This window comes from the organism of the source record quoted next, unplaced genomic scaffold, assembly GCF_019419815.1.
Source record: "Pyrus x bretschneideri cultivar Hongxiangsu unplaced genomic scaffold, Pyrus_bretschneideri_v1 Contig38, whole genome shotgun sequence".
NCBI classification, from domain to species: domain Eukaryota; kingdom Viridiplantae; phylum Streptophyta; class Magnoliopsida; order Rosales; family Rosaceae; genus Pyrus; species Pyrus x bretschneideri.
Genome location: NW_025999701.1, coordinates 493,960 through 509,369, shown reverse-complemented (window position 1 = coordinate 509,369; position 15,410 = coordinate 493,960). Strand labels below are relative to the sequence as shown.

The 15,410-nt window shown below is 37.1% G+C and overlaps 2 protein-coding genes across 2 annotated transcripts; one reads left to right on the top strand and one right to left on the bottom strand.

Annotated features, from left to right (window-relative positions):
• Positions 1-1,135: 1,135 nt before the first annotated feature.
• On the top strand, positions 1,136-8,834 carry LOC103941538 (ubiquitin carboxyl-terminal hydrolase 14). Its single transcript, XM_009351744.3, has 20 exons — positions 1,136-1,349; positions 1,970-2,141; positions 2,494-2,606; positions 2,696-3,032; positions 3,274-3,368; positions 4,330-4,463; positions 4,545-4,601; positions 4,702-4,779; positions 4,957-5,011; positions 5,100-5,141; positions 5,490-5,570; positions 5,839-6,037; positions 6,124-6,181; positions 6,270-6,392; positions 6,834-6,922; positions 7,008-7,097; positions 7,547-7,711; positions 7,849-7,964; positions 8,082-8,214; positions 8,360-8,834. Exons 1-20 carry the CDS (start codon positions 1,242-1,244, stop codon positions 8,536-8,538), a joined length of 2,424 nt encoding a protein of 807 aa, XP_009350019.2. The 5' UTR covers positions 1,136-1,241; the 3' UTR covers positions 8,539-8,834.
• Positions 8,835-9,898: 1,064 nt separating this feature from the next.
• On the bottom strand, positions 9,899-14,365 carry LOC103941541 (uncharacterized aarF domain-containing protein kinase 2). Its single transcript, XM_009351749.3, has 5 exons — positions 13,976-14,365; positions 12,090-13,428; positions 11,336-11,605; positions 10,519-10,674; positions 9,899-10,262 (listed from the first exon to the last, which is right to left on the bottom strand). The coding sequence occupies exons 1-5, from the start codon at positions 13,981-13,983 to the stop codon at positions 10,143-10,145; spliced, it is 1,893 nt and encodes a 630-aa protein (XP_009350024.2). The 5' UTR covers positions 13,984-14,365; the 3' UTR covers positions 9,899-10,142.
• Between the last annotated feature and the right edge of the window lie 1,045 nt (positions 14,366-15,410).

The following is a 15,410-nucleotide window of genomic DNA, read 5'->3' as shown; positions in this document are numbered from 1 at the left end:
AAGGGTTATAAACTAAAAATAACTCGAAATGACACGAAAACGGTCTCCAATCGAGGGTTAGGCCAAATGACTTATGGGCCCTACTGGGCCAAAAAGCTGAAATCAGGCCACTGGGTTGGCCTTATCCAGCCAGCCCTTTCCCAGCCTATCAATTCAAATGCAATGGTAACAACGTGCTGACGCTAGGTTGCCGTTGCATTTGAATTTTTTTTCTGGACGAATTTTTTTTTAAATGAAAAAACTCTAATTTTTTTCCCTATAAATACCTAAGCCATTTATCTTTCAATTTGGAATTGGATGAGGACTCCCCAGTTGGAATGCGAAAAGGATTCAAAGTTGGAATTCATTGCAAACTTGAATTGAAAGAGATATTGGAGAGGGCAAGGATGAAAATGTGTGAATTCTATCCCAATATCCAGTCAATTTAATAACATTGGAAACTGAAGATAAGAAATGCCACGTAGATAAGAACTTATCTAAAATTTGCACAACCAATTATATCTCGACACGTAGCACGCGAGATCCTATCCGAAAAATTATTGAGATTACATAAAGATAAGAAATTTGGAGAATTACTCATGTTAACAACACGTGTTACTTGAAATCCTAAAAAATTATTGAGATTATATAAAGATAAGAAATTCTGAAACTTATTCATTTGGCAATAAGTAACACTCAAAATTTGTCCGAAAACCTTATTTAAATATGATAGTTTAATTTAAGTAATCATATTAATTCAATTAAAATAATAAATTATGTTTGGCCTATGACCATTTGGCATCTTCGGTTGGAGATGGTTTTTTATCAAAGGTTATGTTTGACCTATAGTTCTTTAATCCCTTCGGTTGAAAATGGTATAAAAGATGGCCTGATACTCTTCATTTAGAGTTAAAAGAGAGTTTATTAATCTTTTTTCGGTTGAAGATAACCTTAACTTTACACGGATTGACACAAATACAATTTATTTATTTATTTATTCATTCTCAATCCTGGACTACCAAATTGTTTAAACCTCCCAAAAAGCCCAGTCCTCCAACCATTGTCCTTCTCGAGAGTCGAGACGAGACGAGGAAGACCAGAGAAATTTCAAAACGTATTCCCTGTTGCTTTTGTATTCAAAAAGCAAAGCATACAGAAAACTTTGCACTGGTTTAGGGCAAGGAATCATATTCTCTCTCTCCCTCTTTCTCTCTCGTCTTGCCTGTCCAATTTCAAAACCCTTTCTTTCTGCACAGAGAGCGATGCTCGACCCCATGGAACTGCTCCGATCCAATCTCTCCCGGGTTCGGATCCCGGAACCCACCAACCGCATCTACAAGCAAGAATGCTGCATCTCTTTCGACACTCCGGTAACCAATTTCCCTCCCACTCACTTTATCTACTTCAAGCTTTTGAATTTGCTTTCGTTTTTCTGTTCAATTTTCTCGAGCTTTCTCGCCCCCCAAACAGAGGATAGCTATGTTTGCTTGTCTTCTGTTTGGCTGCTGAGAAGGTATAGGAAACAACGGGAAGATGCTATAGCTCAGTTTCTAATACGACTGCTTTAATTTTTCGAATTCGACTATTTCTTCCAAGTGCTGCTTTAATTTTGCTGCACTTAGATGATTTTTATGGCTTATCAATTTTGTTTGTTTCAAGATGTTTTTGTGCAATTTCCACTTTTTATTCCTTTTTTCATAGTGTGGATGCCGATAAACTGAACCCAAGGAAAGCATGGTTGGTGAAGATTTCTGTATGTTTGTAAAAGCAAATACCGAAAACATAGCACGAAACTAATTCTTAGGGTTCATTTACCTGGCTTCTTGTGTAATGAATAGTGTTAGGTGTTAGTGTGTCGTGCTTGAATTTTTGTCCTTTAATTTTTGAAAAGATCTTTGTTGTATCAGGAATTCAATTAAATATTTTTTTTCCATTTTTTGTTTATTTGTGGGTTTGTTTTCTCTAATGGCGATCCCATGATGATTTTCAGAGATCAGAAGGTGGTTTGTTTGTGGATATGAACACATTTCTTGCTTTTGGGAAGGATTGTGTGGGCTGGAACTACGAAAAAACTGGAAATCCAGTTTATTTGCATATAAAGCAAACAAAAGTGTTGGTTCCTGAAGATAGGCCTTTGAAGAAACCGACACTCATGGCTATAGGTAATTTTAATCAAAATGATCTATAACTGTGTGGTATTGGAAATTACTGAGTTTGGATGATGTATTTATGCAATCTGTGCTATTTGGAGGCACCATTGTGCATGTTGGATGGATTCTCCTGATTTGATAGTATCTAGACTACAATGCAATCAGCATATGTGTAGTCATCAGACAGTAGGAGTTTCTTACACTTCTCACTGAAACGAAATGAATGCGGTCATATTGCTTAAGCCTCAGATGTTCTACGTATAGCTCTACAATACTCCGTGGTTAGAGTGCTGTGTACTAGTAGTGCATTTTCTACTTTGATGAAACAAATTTTAATCTGTGGTATGAATCGTATGATTTGTAGGTGTCGATGGGGGATTTGATAACAATGAACCTGAATATGAAGAAACGCACAGTATAGTCCTATTGCCTGATTATGTAACTCTTCCATTCCCATCTGTCGAATTACCAGAGAAGGTGCTCATTCTTTTCTATTTGTTTTAGATTATTATTGAAGTGAAATTAAAAAAGAGAGCAAATAGGGAAGCTTACGATTTTTTCTACAGGTAAGATTGGCAGTTGATGCTATTTTATTGGCGGAGGGTGCTGAGAGGAAAGAACAACTTGCAGCATGGACTGCTGAGAAGAAGCAAGTTAGTGCTTATGCAACGAATTTGCAACAGATTGGCAATGGTATTATTATTCCTTCATCTGGCTGGAAATGTTGCAAGTGTGATAAAAGGGAAAATCTTTGGTTGAATCTAACTGATGGAATGATCCTTTGTGGGAGAAAAAATTGGGATGGAACTGGTGGCAACAACCATGCCATTGAACACTATAAGGAGACGGGCTATCCTCTTGCTGTAAAACTGGGGACAATTACAGCTGATCTGGAAGGAGCAGGTAATGCTGCCTTGTGTTGTTAAAATCTCTGCAATTACTTATTCTATTTGTAGTTATGTGCTTGTGTTTATGAGTACATTTAAGTTATGCATTTTATGTGGTGCATGTTCATGAATGAATAACATGATGTTTAGCAGACAAATCCCGGCAAACATGAACTAATAGTTGATTCTTTCGAATGAATGAGTTTGTCTTACATGTATTGATTGCTAATGATAACTAACATATTGTGGCAGCTCAGATGTTTTTTCATACCCAGAGGATGATAGTGTATTAGACCCACTTTTAGCGCAACATCTGGCATTTTTTGGCATTGATTTCTCATCGTTACAGAAGGTTAGTTTCATCTTTTTTGAAATGTGCTCATGACCTACTAATTTTGGTTTCAAGCACGGCTCCTCTATTCTTAACATATGCTAAAATATGTTCTTAACAGAGTTTAACTGTTATTTTTCTATTAGTTGAATTAAATCGTTATGTCGCATTCTTATACATCAATTTTGGAATCATGTAATAATTGTCAAATTATGTACAAGTTGATTTTCTTTGCAAAGATTGAAATAAAACATGTGGTACTGTATTTTTACACACATATTTGAATAAAGTTGTATCTCTTTATGAATAAAATTTCAGTTTGTTGTGTGTTAGGGATATGTTTTAGATATGATTGAAGACAATAATAATGTTCTAGCGTGATAACAAAACTTGTGAAATGTTTGATTGGGAAAAAAATTATGTTTGATAATACATTGAGGTATGAAAGAGCTAAAGATCATCTTTGAAGGTGAAGAAATCTGTTGCATGTGAGTAATCTAATTATTTAGAATTCAGTAATGATATCGTACGTTCTAAAGGAATCTGTTGCATATGAGTAATCTAATTATTTAGAATACAGTAATGATATCATACGTTCTGTAACAAATACAGAAAATTTCTGGACTCTAGCTCGTTGAACAGGTCTTGAAGTTTTCTCCTTTGGTTGCATTTCTGTTTTGCACAACATAGTCAGCACTCTCCGAGCTGGGGATTGATCACCTATTCCTCTTACCTTTGGTTAAAGCACTCCCTTGGTGGACTGCTTGGTTAAAGAGTATGGTCAATCATGAATATTTTCAATGAAAACCAGATGTCTCTTGACTTCTGATTTTTTTTGGAAGTTCAGTATTTTGTTTCCCTGAAATTTCTTAACATTCCAAATGTTTGCTTGGAAATTATGCATTTGAATTGCTGTAATTTTATTAATATTATTCTGCCAGTGTAAAATTTGATAGAATAACTGATACCACCTTGTTTTCAGACAGAAATGACAACTGCCGAAAGAGAGCTTGACCAGAATACCAATTTTGACTGGAACCGGATTCAAGAAAGTGGACAGGAAGTCGAACCGATATTTGGACCTGGTTACACTGGACTTGTGAATCTTGGAAACAGGTATATTTGGTACCTTTGGAGTGTTCTCAAGACATTGTATCTATTAGAACTGTCTTGATTTCTCATTTTGTTTTATTGCAGCTGCTATATGGCAGCGACTATGCAAGTCGTGTTTTCAACACACTCTTTCTATTCCGGGTAAGTTTACACTTTATATTATTTAGTTTCAATGAAAAGAAATCAATCTAGAAGATAAATGTTTCGTACTGGTTAATATTTTGTTATTACATTTGATCAGATACTTCAAGAATCAAAGTTTGAAAATGGCTTTTGAGAAAGCACCAGCTGACCCCACTGTAGACCTAAACATGCAGTTGTAAGTAGTTAGTGGATTCTTAGTGTTGATTCTATATGCATTCCTTTCATCTTTTGTGGTTAACTATATGTTCCTATTCACGATAAGAAAGCTAAGTTGTGTTACTTGTTAATGTGAGTCTTGTGTTAATTTTCTGCATAAGTCGTATGTACTAAAGACTTGTGTCTTGTATGGCAGAACAAAGCTGGCACATGGTTTGCTGTCTGGTAAATACTCTGTTCCTGTAACTGAGGTATGTTTGTTTTAGTAAAATGGGTTATTTAATTTGATGGTTTCTGATCCTGCTTGATGGTGGCTGAGATTTCTTATATGTTGTCCAGGAAAAAGATCATACAAATGCTGCTGCCCCTACAACAAAATCAGTAAGCTCTCTCTGGATAAGCACCCGCACTCTAAGTGGCCTGCCTTACTTATCTATGCTTATGCATTGTTAATGTTTTGGTCTTCCAGTGTAAATTTGAACTTAATATGCAAGTGATTTGTTTCGTGTTCACCCTTATACTGAATCTTGATGAGACTATTGTATCCATATTTCCCAATACTTCTATCAAGACACAATTTCCCAATAGTCCCTCAATTTTCTATACTTTCAAAAATTAGTGAAAAGGACATCCTTCCCCCATTTAGTAGAATATGCGAGGTTCATTCAGTGATTTCCTTTTGACTTGTTCTGTATCTCGTGTTTCTGTGCACCTTGTAATAAATATTAGAAACAGGAAGGCATACCCCCTCGTATGTTTAAAGCTGTTATAGCTGCCAGCCATCCGGAATTTTCCTCCATGAGACAACAGGTACATTCACCATCTTTTATGATCTATCTCAAAAGATTTGCAATTTTTTACAGAAGTCTTTTTTTTTTTTTAAATCCTTAAAAGATGTGTGGTGTTTTTTATGTGTATTGTCTTATTTAATATAGAAATTTGAATTTGAAAAGCTCTCTCTGTGTCTCTCTTATCATAAGCCACTAGGAGAACCTTCTTTGATCATCTCACATATGATTTTTACTGCTATCATTGTTTGCTCTTTAATTTAAATTATTGAAAACCAAATTTTGTTTAGGATGCCTTGGAGTTCTTCCTTCATTTTCTTGACCAAGTTGAACGAGTTCATTCTGGAAGACCTGAAGTGGATCCTGCTAGGAGTTTTAAGTTTGGCATTGAAGATCGTATTATGTGTTCATCTGGGAAGGTTGCTTACCATAGAAGGCTCGACTACATTCTCTCATTAAACATTCCACTTCATGCAGCCACTAATAAAGGTGAGTTTCTTCTTGGGCCACTATTGATGCTGAAATATGTTTCCAAAAGCTGATAATCTTGTTTTCTTCTTTCTTTGAAAATTCAGAAGAACTTGAAGCATTTCAGAAATTGAAAGCTGAAAAGATTGCAGAAGGCAAGGAAGTGTAAGTTCATATGGTTTCAAATTCACTATCATGTTTTCACTTTTAATCTCCTTGCACACTTTGAACTAAGAGTGGTGAGTTCTTCCAGATCCAGTGATGAGATTGTACGTCCAAGGGTTCCTCTAGAAGCATGCCTTGCAAGCTTTTCATCTCCAGAAGAGATACAGGATTTTTACAGCACTGCCTTGAAGGCCAAGACAACAGCTGTGAAGTAAGCTTTCTGATTGCTGGTATCAAACTATTATTAGATGGTATTATTTTGTCTGCTGAAGGCCGATTGATGGACAAGAACACATGTGGAGGACTTGAAGTAATTTGGAGAAAGAAAATGATGGAGCTGTCCACTAATTTATTATGAAAAAACCTTTTAAATATAAATATGGACCGAGTAACTAACAAATAAAATGGCAGGCATGTTATTCACAAATTTGCCATATGCGGGTCAGGGTGTTTTTACCTTGGACATTTGTCTTGGGTGTTTTCAACAGTAGACCATTTGTTTAGGAAGGAAAATTGGTTAATGTTCCACTACAGAGTTAAGATGTTCTTTTATCATATATTTCTGAACTGGTAATCTGCATGTCTTATATAATCCTGATGTCTATTGGTTAAAAATTATTTCCTCCCTTAAATCTAGTTCAATGCACTGCAGGAGTACAGGTCTAACTTCATTCCCTGATTATCTGGTGTTGCACATGCGAAAGTTTGTAATGGAAGTGGGCTGGGTGCCAAAAAAGCTTGGTATGTTTTGCTGGGTTCCTGAATATGCATTAATACCGTTGGGTTTTTATAGTCTTCTCATTGTTTATGGTATCTGTCTATGCAGATGTATATATAGATGTTCCTGATATCATTGATATCAGTCACATGCGGAGCAAGGGACTCCAACCTGGTGAAGAGTTGATGCCGGAGGGTGGTATGTGTTGCAAATTTTCTTTTCCCAATGTCTTGTATAATTCTTTTTTTGGAGAAATTGTAAAAACTTTTCAATGGTGCCTGTTCACATGTTCGTTCTTAGACATTTCCTTAAGAATATTTATTGTGGAAATTTTCACCCAATTTGTAATGCATTTTAGTGGCACCTTCCTTGTGTTATCATCCAAATTAAACCCAAGTCGTCTCATATTTTGAAGTCTGTAAAGTAGCAGGCAAACAAAATTGTTAAAATGACGTTTTTAGCATTTAATTGCATTATGTTCCTTTGACATGTCCTTTGCTAATTGAGTTTGGAAAATGTGCCAGCATCAGGAGAGAGTTCCTTTTGCATTTTTGGTCCTGTATGGTATATGCGTACATGTGCTTGTGTAATACAAAATAATGTTATGTGCTTCTGAATTATGTGTTGACTACACTTTTCCGTTTCAGGAGAAGAGGAGGAACCGAATAAACCTGTCGCCGACGAGAGTATTGTTTCCCAGCTTGTTTCAATGGGTTTCAACCATTTACACTGTCAGAAAGCTGCCATTAATACGTCGAATGCCGGAGTGGAAGAGGCAATGAATTGGCTACTTTCTCACATGGATGATGCAGGTAATGCAACTAGGTTCTTGCCAGGGTAGTTCTTTCATATCAGAAAGTAGCATCTTTTTAGCAAGAGTTAGCTTTTGTTGTGACACCGAGTTATGTTTAGGGAACTAAATGATACTGACACCTGCTTCCTTTTCCAGATATAGATACTCCTATTTCTCAAGGAGGACAGTGTGTGGTTGACCAATCAAAAGTGGATATGTTGATTTCATTTGGTTTTCAAGAAGACATTGCTCGGAAGGCACTGAAAGCATCGGTAAAACTTTTTAGGAGCTCCTTTTTCTTTTTAGTATTGGCAGCTGCTTGTGTATTTGTTTAACTACTGAAGATTTTGGCAACCTTTGCTTATCTTTAAATTATGTATATTTGACAGGGTGGTGACATCGAGAAAGCCACAGATTGGATATTCAATAATCCTGATGCTTCTGTTTCATCGGACATGGATGCGACAACATCTGATGGTGCACCTACTGCGATTGATGCTGGACTGCCTGATGGAGCAGGAAGTAAGTATCTTATACCATTTCTTATATTATAGATGTATATGCATGATGCATATGTGATACGCGTGTGTTGAACAGTACTTACATGAATATATCCGATGTGTTCGATTTTAGGTTTTTGTAACTGTTGTCACTTGGGTCTATGCAGGATATAGACTCATGGGAATTGTAAGCCACATCGGAACATCTACTCAATGTGGTCATTATGTTGCGCACATCTTAAAAGATGGCAGATGGGTTATTTTCAATGACAGCAAAGTTGGAGCTTCCGTTAATCCTCCCAAGGACATGGGATACCTTTACTTCTTTGAGAGGCTTAATAGTTGAGTCGAGAGACGCCACACTTGTCGACGTTGGAGGACAAGATCGGAGATGTTCAAAGTTGGAAAAGAGGTGGTGCAGATATTTGTGGAAACTCCGTGATCTGCCAGTATGCTGGGGGATGGTGTTTGAATTTGCTTACAAGATTGATGCCATTGGCTTTCTGAGTTTCCGCATTCAGATTTAGCTGACCTTACTCGTTTCTTCTTTTAAACATACTGAAGTTCTCCTTGTACTTTCTGAAGATATTTTTTATGAACGATAATAACATTTAAAAGGACCGTCTTGAAGGGGCATTTTGATTTTTATTGTGTCATTAAGTAGTTTTTTGTTTTTTATTTTATTTGGTACACAATTATTTTTTATATATATTTTAAAAAAAACTAATGAAAATAGCGTAAAAAACTTTTTAAAACCAAAAGGATCTAATGAAATTTTATTAATAATACTAAAAAAAGCGGTGATATTTTCAAAGTTGAACTTCATAGCATAAGCATTGCAGTTTCTCCTTGTTTGTATTTTGAGCTCGAGGTTGACTTGGCGTGCTTGTTATATGAGCCGAGCCCGAGCGACGGAGTGAGCTTTAAAATGTGGAGACCGATGCCTAGCTCAAGTTGTTTAGAGCTTTTGGTTTCTTGTTCCCTTGACTTGGATGTCCAAAATCAATGTTTTGAACGAGGTTGATCTGGGTGAGGAATCGGTTGAGCATCCTGGTCTGCTTAGTGCCCAAGTCGAACTTGCAACCTGGATGGAGGTCTTTTGAATGGACCAACCTAACAGCGGCCGCGTCTACTTTCCAAAGCTTGGATCAATCAATCTTCTCAATCCAGCTTGAGAGGGGGAGTATTGGACGATTGTGTATGGTTGTGGGCTGTAGCTGACACCGTACCTAAACAATGTCGATAGGTATGGCTTAATGTACGGAGAGGGTTCTCTCCCACTTTTGTTCATCTATATATTCTTGTTCCTTGTAATCTTTTGATACGAGACCCATATACAACTTTTCATCAAAGTCTCCGACTGGTATCACATTCACGTTTTCCAGCCTACCGTACAAGGCAAATACTGCGAGAACGAGGTCAGATGATTGTGACTTGGTCGACACCATCAGATGGATGGCGTGGCACCTTCCCTAAAGGATTTTTTTTCTTTTTTTCGCGAATTCCTCCTTTGGAGTGCTGGTTTTGTAATATAAAACATGAATAGTATTTCTGGATTGCATTTTGTAATCGTATTCGACGTTCTTTTATTCATATCTGGTTTATCCGCTACTTAAACTGATGAAAATTGAATTATCAGGAGACTATATATGTTAGTTCATACCGAAAACAGGGACCAAAATGCAAATTGAGTGGAACCACAAAGATGAAAAGTGTAAAAATAAACTAAAAATGTAATAAAACAATGACAAGGTCATACAACATAAGGAATGTAGGAAAGTTGTACAAAACCCATTATTCCTCTCCACTATAATATTGCATGAATCCTGCTCTCTCTCTCTCTGTCAAAATTTTCTAAAAGGAAATATAGTCTTTTTTTTTTTTTTTTTTTTTTTTTTAAATTTTACGGGTTTAGTAACGAGAATAAAAGAAAAGGAAAAATGGAACCTTTTACGGGGCCATGAGTCCTTCAAGGGTGTAAGTGAGGGACTCTGCCCAGTCAGCCTTAAAGAGCAATGCTTGTAAAGTTTGCATCACATCGTATTCGGGATCAAGCTTCCGCTGCCACCCCTAGACGGAAAACAAGAGAGTTTGAATGAAAATGTACATTTTAACTAGTTGGCATTCATATAACACCGATGACATAGAATGGCCTAAACATGAAAGGCAATAAATGGTCAGACATGTCTCTGCTTTCTCCAACTCCATATATTTTCACTAACTGCCTCATCCTCTAAGTTATATCGAGTACTGTTATTCGATTTTAGATCTTAGTATGTGAGGGTGTGTGACTTTCATGCAGATGTTAAAGGAAGAAGCGCGTTACCTCGAGAACCAAAGTGGTCACCATCACTGTGCAAACATTGCCATCAATTCGAACTTTATGCCGCTGAACTTGCTCAAGCAATTGATGCATGCAGTCGGCAGCATGGATGATGTCTCCTTCTGGGGAGTACCAGATTTTAAAAGATTTTTCTACTTCCTGTTAGAGAAATGCACACATCAAGTTAAAAAGTGACTATGATCTATCCGAACCTCTATACAAACATTTAAATAAAGGAATATATGCAGAACTCAAATACCCATGTTTACGTTTGCATCTTTTTACACACGACTCATGGGCACAGTTTTGGTTAAGGCCTCAGAGTCTAATTCGAAACTTGGATGACACCTTAACAAACATAAAGGTAACAGTTTACAACACATAATAGTCATTTACTATATATTATCATCGGTAAATTATGGCCAGTTGCAGCATGCCTGAACAGAGAAAATACCTTGTCCAACAAGAATAACTTTTGAATTATGTTGAACCAGTCATTCATATTCATGCAAATTACGAAGATAAGGTAGCTTGTAAGTGTTAAAATATGGCCAACGGCCTTTAAGCCAAGTAGTATCTCCTACCCCTTAAGAATAAGAACGGACTGTTGTGTTCTTATCATTTTTCCAGAAACTTTTAAATAAACATTTTGGATAAACAAGGATCAAAAGTTACGAAGAACTTTGAATTAAAAATATATCTTTCGATTTGGTGTGAAGTTTTTTAGCTAAGAGACAAAAGTGACAAGTGTAAAATTGTTTTGAATTGCAAAAACTAACAAGTTCTTTTCTACCAAAAAAGCTTGGAAGCAATGCATTACCTCAATGAAAGCCTTGGGATTTGGGCAGTCTTGCTGTCCAGATAATCTCAGAGTGCGCTCTGCAACAGTTCGACCATCTTTAAGGGCTACAGCCTTGAAGAATTCGACTAAATTCAGTTGATCTCTCTTAGAAAGTTCGGCAGTCATGCCCACATCAAGGAAAACAACATGAGGCCTCATTCTAAATAGTTGTTTACTTGGTAACTTGCAACGGGATACTCTGACAAGAATATTCCCAGGATGCATGTCAGCATGGATAAAATTATCAACCTGGAAGAAAAAGTACACATCTTAGCGTTTACTTAAAGGATGAGAACTTTCAAATTCAAGCTACTAGCTGCTACCATCAACAAATCACCTCTAACTGTTCTACAAGAATTATGTTGATTACTAGGTACTACAAGCCTCACTTTTTCACTTTAAATAGAAATTTATTTACCGGGCCGGCTCTTAAAAAGGCATACGTACTGCAAATAGATTGATACATGCAATGTAGTGAAAACAAACATAAATTTCCACTAGCCTATGGTATATGTTCTTAATGGTATGCCTTAACAAACATTCAATTAGTTCATGCCCTATCATTGCCGGTTGGTGCAGATATTGTTATTGGTCAGTTACATTTTCGAGACTGGTTAAGGGTAGAACATAAAGAAACCTGTAAACCAAGATGATGGATTTACATAAACTAAATAAGTTAAAAGGATTGAAAGAAAAAGGAAAAAAATAACGAGCAGAACATAGTAAATTTTACCAGAAGCATCTTCAACAGAGCATGGGACCCGATGTGAGCAAGGGCATTTTTTATTGGTTCATTTCCTTCCAGCTCATCAACATAGTGCATAACACTTTGGCCCTGTTCATAAGTTTCCACTAAAACGGATGGGTGCACCAGGGGATATAGAGGCCTCGGAAATGAGACATCCTTCCATCTTCGGAAATTATAGATAAAACGACTCAAATGTGCAGCTTCCCTTGACAGATCAACTTGTGACATCATGTAAACGGCAAATTGCTGAATGCTTTCATCCAATCTCAACGACTTCAAATAAGGGATTAACCTTGAAATTTTGGCTACACAATGAATAATCACGAAGTCCCTCCTAATTGCCTCACCAACACCGGGATGTCTAACCTTGACAGCGACAACCCTGGGCTTGATCTGCTGACCCGGGTATCTGTATTTGAGTACAGCTTGATGGACTTGAGCAACACTTCCTGATGCCACAGGTTCCTCCTCAAATTTTTCAAAAATTTCAGGCAGCCTTCGACCAAACGCCTTCTCAATACTTTTTTGGGTGAAGTAAAAACTATGTGCTGGAGCATGAGTGTGAAGTTCTGAAAGTTCACTGCACAAATCTCTTGGGAAGAGATCTGGTCTTGCAGCAGCCCATTGACCCCATTTTATGAATGCCGGGCCAGCCTTTTCCAGTGTAAGATGGAGAACACGAAGCCATATTTTCCTATACCGACGGCCAAGGGACTTTGCAAAGGGTGCCATAGCTATACAGGGTGAGAACAAAATTGCTAGATAAACTGCTCTAATAAACAAGATAAAACACTCCACAAGCGCAAACACAAGTGCGGTTAAATAAATATGTCCATCTTGGGCATGAAGATAAAGAGTGTCTTTTGTTGGGAGGCCTTCTGCTTCTGCACATGTTCTCTGTGTCCGAGCAAACTCTCCAATTACAAAGGCAATAACACCAGGAGCTACTAAATTTGAGCGTGTCAAAGACAAGCTCACCGCACGTGCAATTTGACCAATTGGCCGTAAAGTTGGGCCCCTAAAGGAACATAACTGAGAAAACCTTTTCCAAGCAAATTGAGCATGGTGAGAAACTCTGGTTCTTGACGATAGGGTATATAAGTTCCTAGAACCACTGCTCCTTAACAACTTATCTCTTGCTTTATGTAACATAAACGGAGACTGCCCTCTTAAACAATGCATATACCTCGGAAACAATCTGCATAGGGTGTAAGGGGCTTCAACTGAGCGATACACTTTGTTACTTGCAACTTCTACGTATCCAGTTCGCTGATCTTGAAGAAAGGATCTTACACCCCTCCTCACATTTCCATAGGCCAAAAATCTGCATATCATAAAATCTCTTTCATATATAACCAGTCCACTTAAGCTATAAAACCGAAAATACAACAGAAAATGAAAACAAGACAAAGATGCTACTCCAGCATGAAAATTATGCAGAGTTTTGTCGGTTATTTTAGAATTTCGACTCGATATAACAATGACAAAGCACAAAAATTTTGAGAACCCAATGCCCCCATCACTTCTCTGAAACCAAAGATTTTGAATAGCCCTCTGATCCATGCTTATTGGGAATCAATTATATACATATCAATTATGTATGTGTGTGTGTGTGTGTGTGTGTATTTATTATTCTGCAAAAGAATTATTAACTCAGCCACAACAGAAGCATATGTTCAACCAATTCGAATATATGAACAAATAAAATAAACACAGTTGAGCTCGTTTGGGATTGCTTCTGAAAACGAAAAAGACTATTGATTTCCATTTGTTCTTTTTCCCTCGGTTTTCTCAGCTACCAAACAAAACGCAAGAATTAAAGGAGAACATTCAAACAGACGAAAGATCGAAACTTTGACAAGGAAACCGACCTGGACATGGTGATCGAGCTCGTGACGGTTGCACTCCAGGAAACGCAGGTGGCGCAGTTGTTCGGTCGCCGGCATTTCTATTAAAACGACGGCTTATAAACAATCATCGGCGTCCGGCGTGCCCCGGCCATCTGCCGCCGCGGACGGTGATGATTGGGGGACGCATGGTGGTGGTGATGGTGGTTGTTACACGTGTCGGGGTTCCGGCGGCTGAGAAGTTTGTGGTTTTTGTTTGTTTATTCTATTTTGGTTACGTGGACCGGGATGGTTGGAACTTGGAAGGTCGATCTGGTTCTGGTGTCGCAGAAGAAAGAAAGCGCTGAGCCTTTTGTACGGAGTGTCTCAGCTTGGAACGAACGCCGTCTTCTTTCTTGGTCGGGTACTTTTTTATGGCTTTTTATGGGCTTACTTATCACAACTTTATCACAAACGACCCAAACTGTTCAATCCATTCATCCATTTACTCAACTTACCATTTTATCCTCAGCAAAACTATATATATATATATATATATATATATATATGGAAGTGTTATTGGTACTCAAAAAATTCATTCTACACTTCTCACAAGTATATTTTTCTTTCCTAATATGGAAAGTTTAGAGTGTAGAATGAGATTTTTGAAGTGCTAATAACAATTTCCTATATATGTACGTATGTATATATGTTTACAACTTTCTATCCTCGTCAGACAATAAGTGGTCCTTTTAAGGTCTTGAACGTCTTCACACATTACCAATCATGATTTTGTGCTAGACGGTCACACATGAAATTATCTTAAACTTAAGGATCTTAATCTGTGTAGCTTACTCTTTTAATTTCTATGTTCTGTTACGTGAAATTTCATATACATATTGGTATCATATTTAGCAAATTTGCAACAATTTTTTTTTGTTACAATCATTTTAAAACGTTGATAGAGTGTTGTTGTAAAATTTGAAATTGTAAAGGCTTAAAGCCTTTACGTAAAACCAACCAATGAGATATGTGTATATATTACATGTAGGTTCGAATAGGGGAACTATTTGTCCCTTTTGCTTCACTTCCAATCCACTGTAGGCTTCCCTTCCAATCCACTTTAGGCTTTTTAAATGTACATACCTCATTAGTTTCTTCTTAATTATCAATTTATGTCTTATATCTAGTCTTTGTGTTACGAAGCGTGTCGCTTATTTTTGAGTTTACGTGGAAGTTACATTGGCACCATATAAATCAAAATCTCATCGAGCCTTGTCTTCTCCTCAATCAACACCTCGTATTCCAAAACAACAACCAACCTTTGCCACATAATCAATTTTGCAAAATATCGACCATATTAAAATCGACAAAAGGCCCAAATCATGAATTACCATGGTGATTAGGACATTCTCTTTCAACCAAGTGCATTTTTTGGGTTCAAACATTTCACTCTCCCTCAATGTAAACTAAAGTAGTA

What these genes read in the sequence shown, in the direction of transcription:
- LOC103941538 (XM_009351744.3), top strand. Translation starts at nt 1,242, where the DNA reads ATGCTCGACCCCATGGAACTGCTCCGATCCAATCTCTCCCGGGTTCGG. An exon ending in GCCAAGACAACAGCTGTGAA is followed by an intron (nt 6,393 to 6,833) that starts GTAAGCTTTCTG and finishes AATGCACTGCAG; the next exon opens with GAGTACAGGTCTAACTTCAT. An exon ending in TTCTCACATGGATGATGCAG is followed by an intron (nt 7,712 to 7,848) that starts GTAATGCAACTA and finishes TTCCTTTTCCAG; the next exon opens with ATATAGATACTCCTATTTCT.
- LOC103941541 (XM_009351749.3), bottom strand. An exon ending in CTCTGTTGAAGATGCTTCTG is followed by an intron (nt 11,606 to 12,089) that starts GTAAAATTTACT and finishes TTTTTCTTCCAG; the next exon opens with GTTGATAATTTTATCCATGC. An exon ending in TGACCACTTTGGTTCTCGAG is followed by an intron (nt 10,263 to 10,518) that starts GTAACGCGCTTC and finishes TTTTCCGTCTAG; the next exon opens with GGGTGGCAGCGGAAGCTTGA.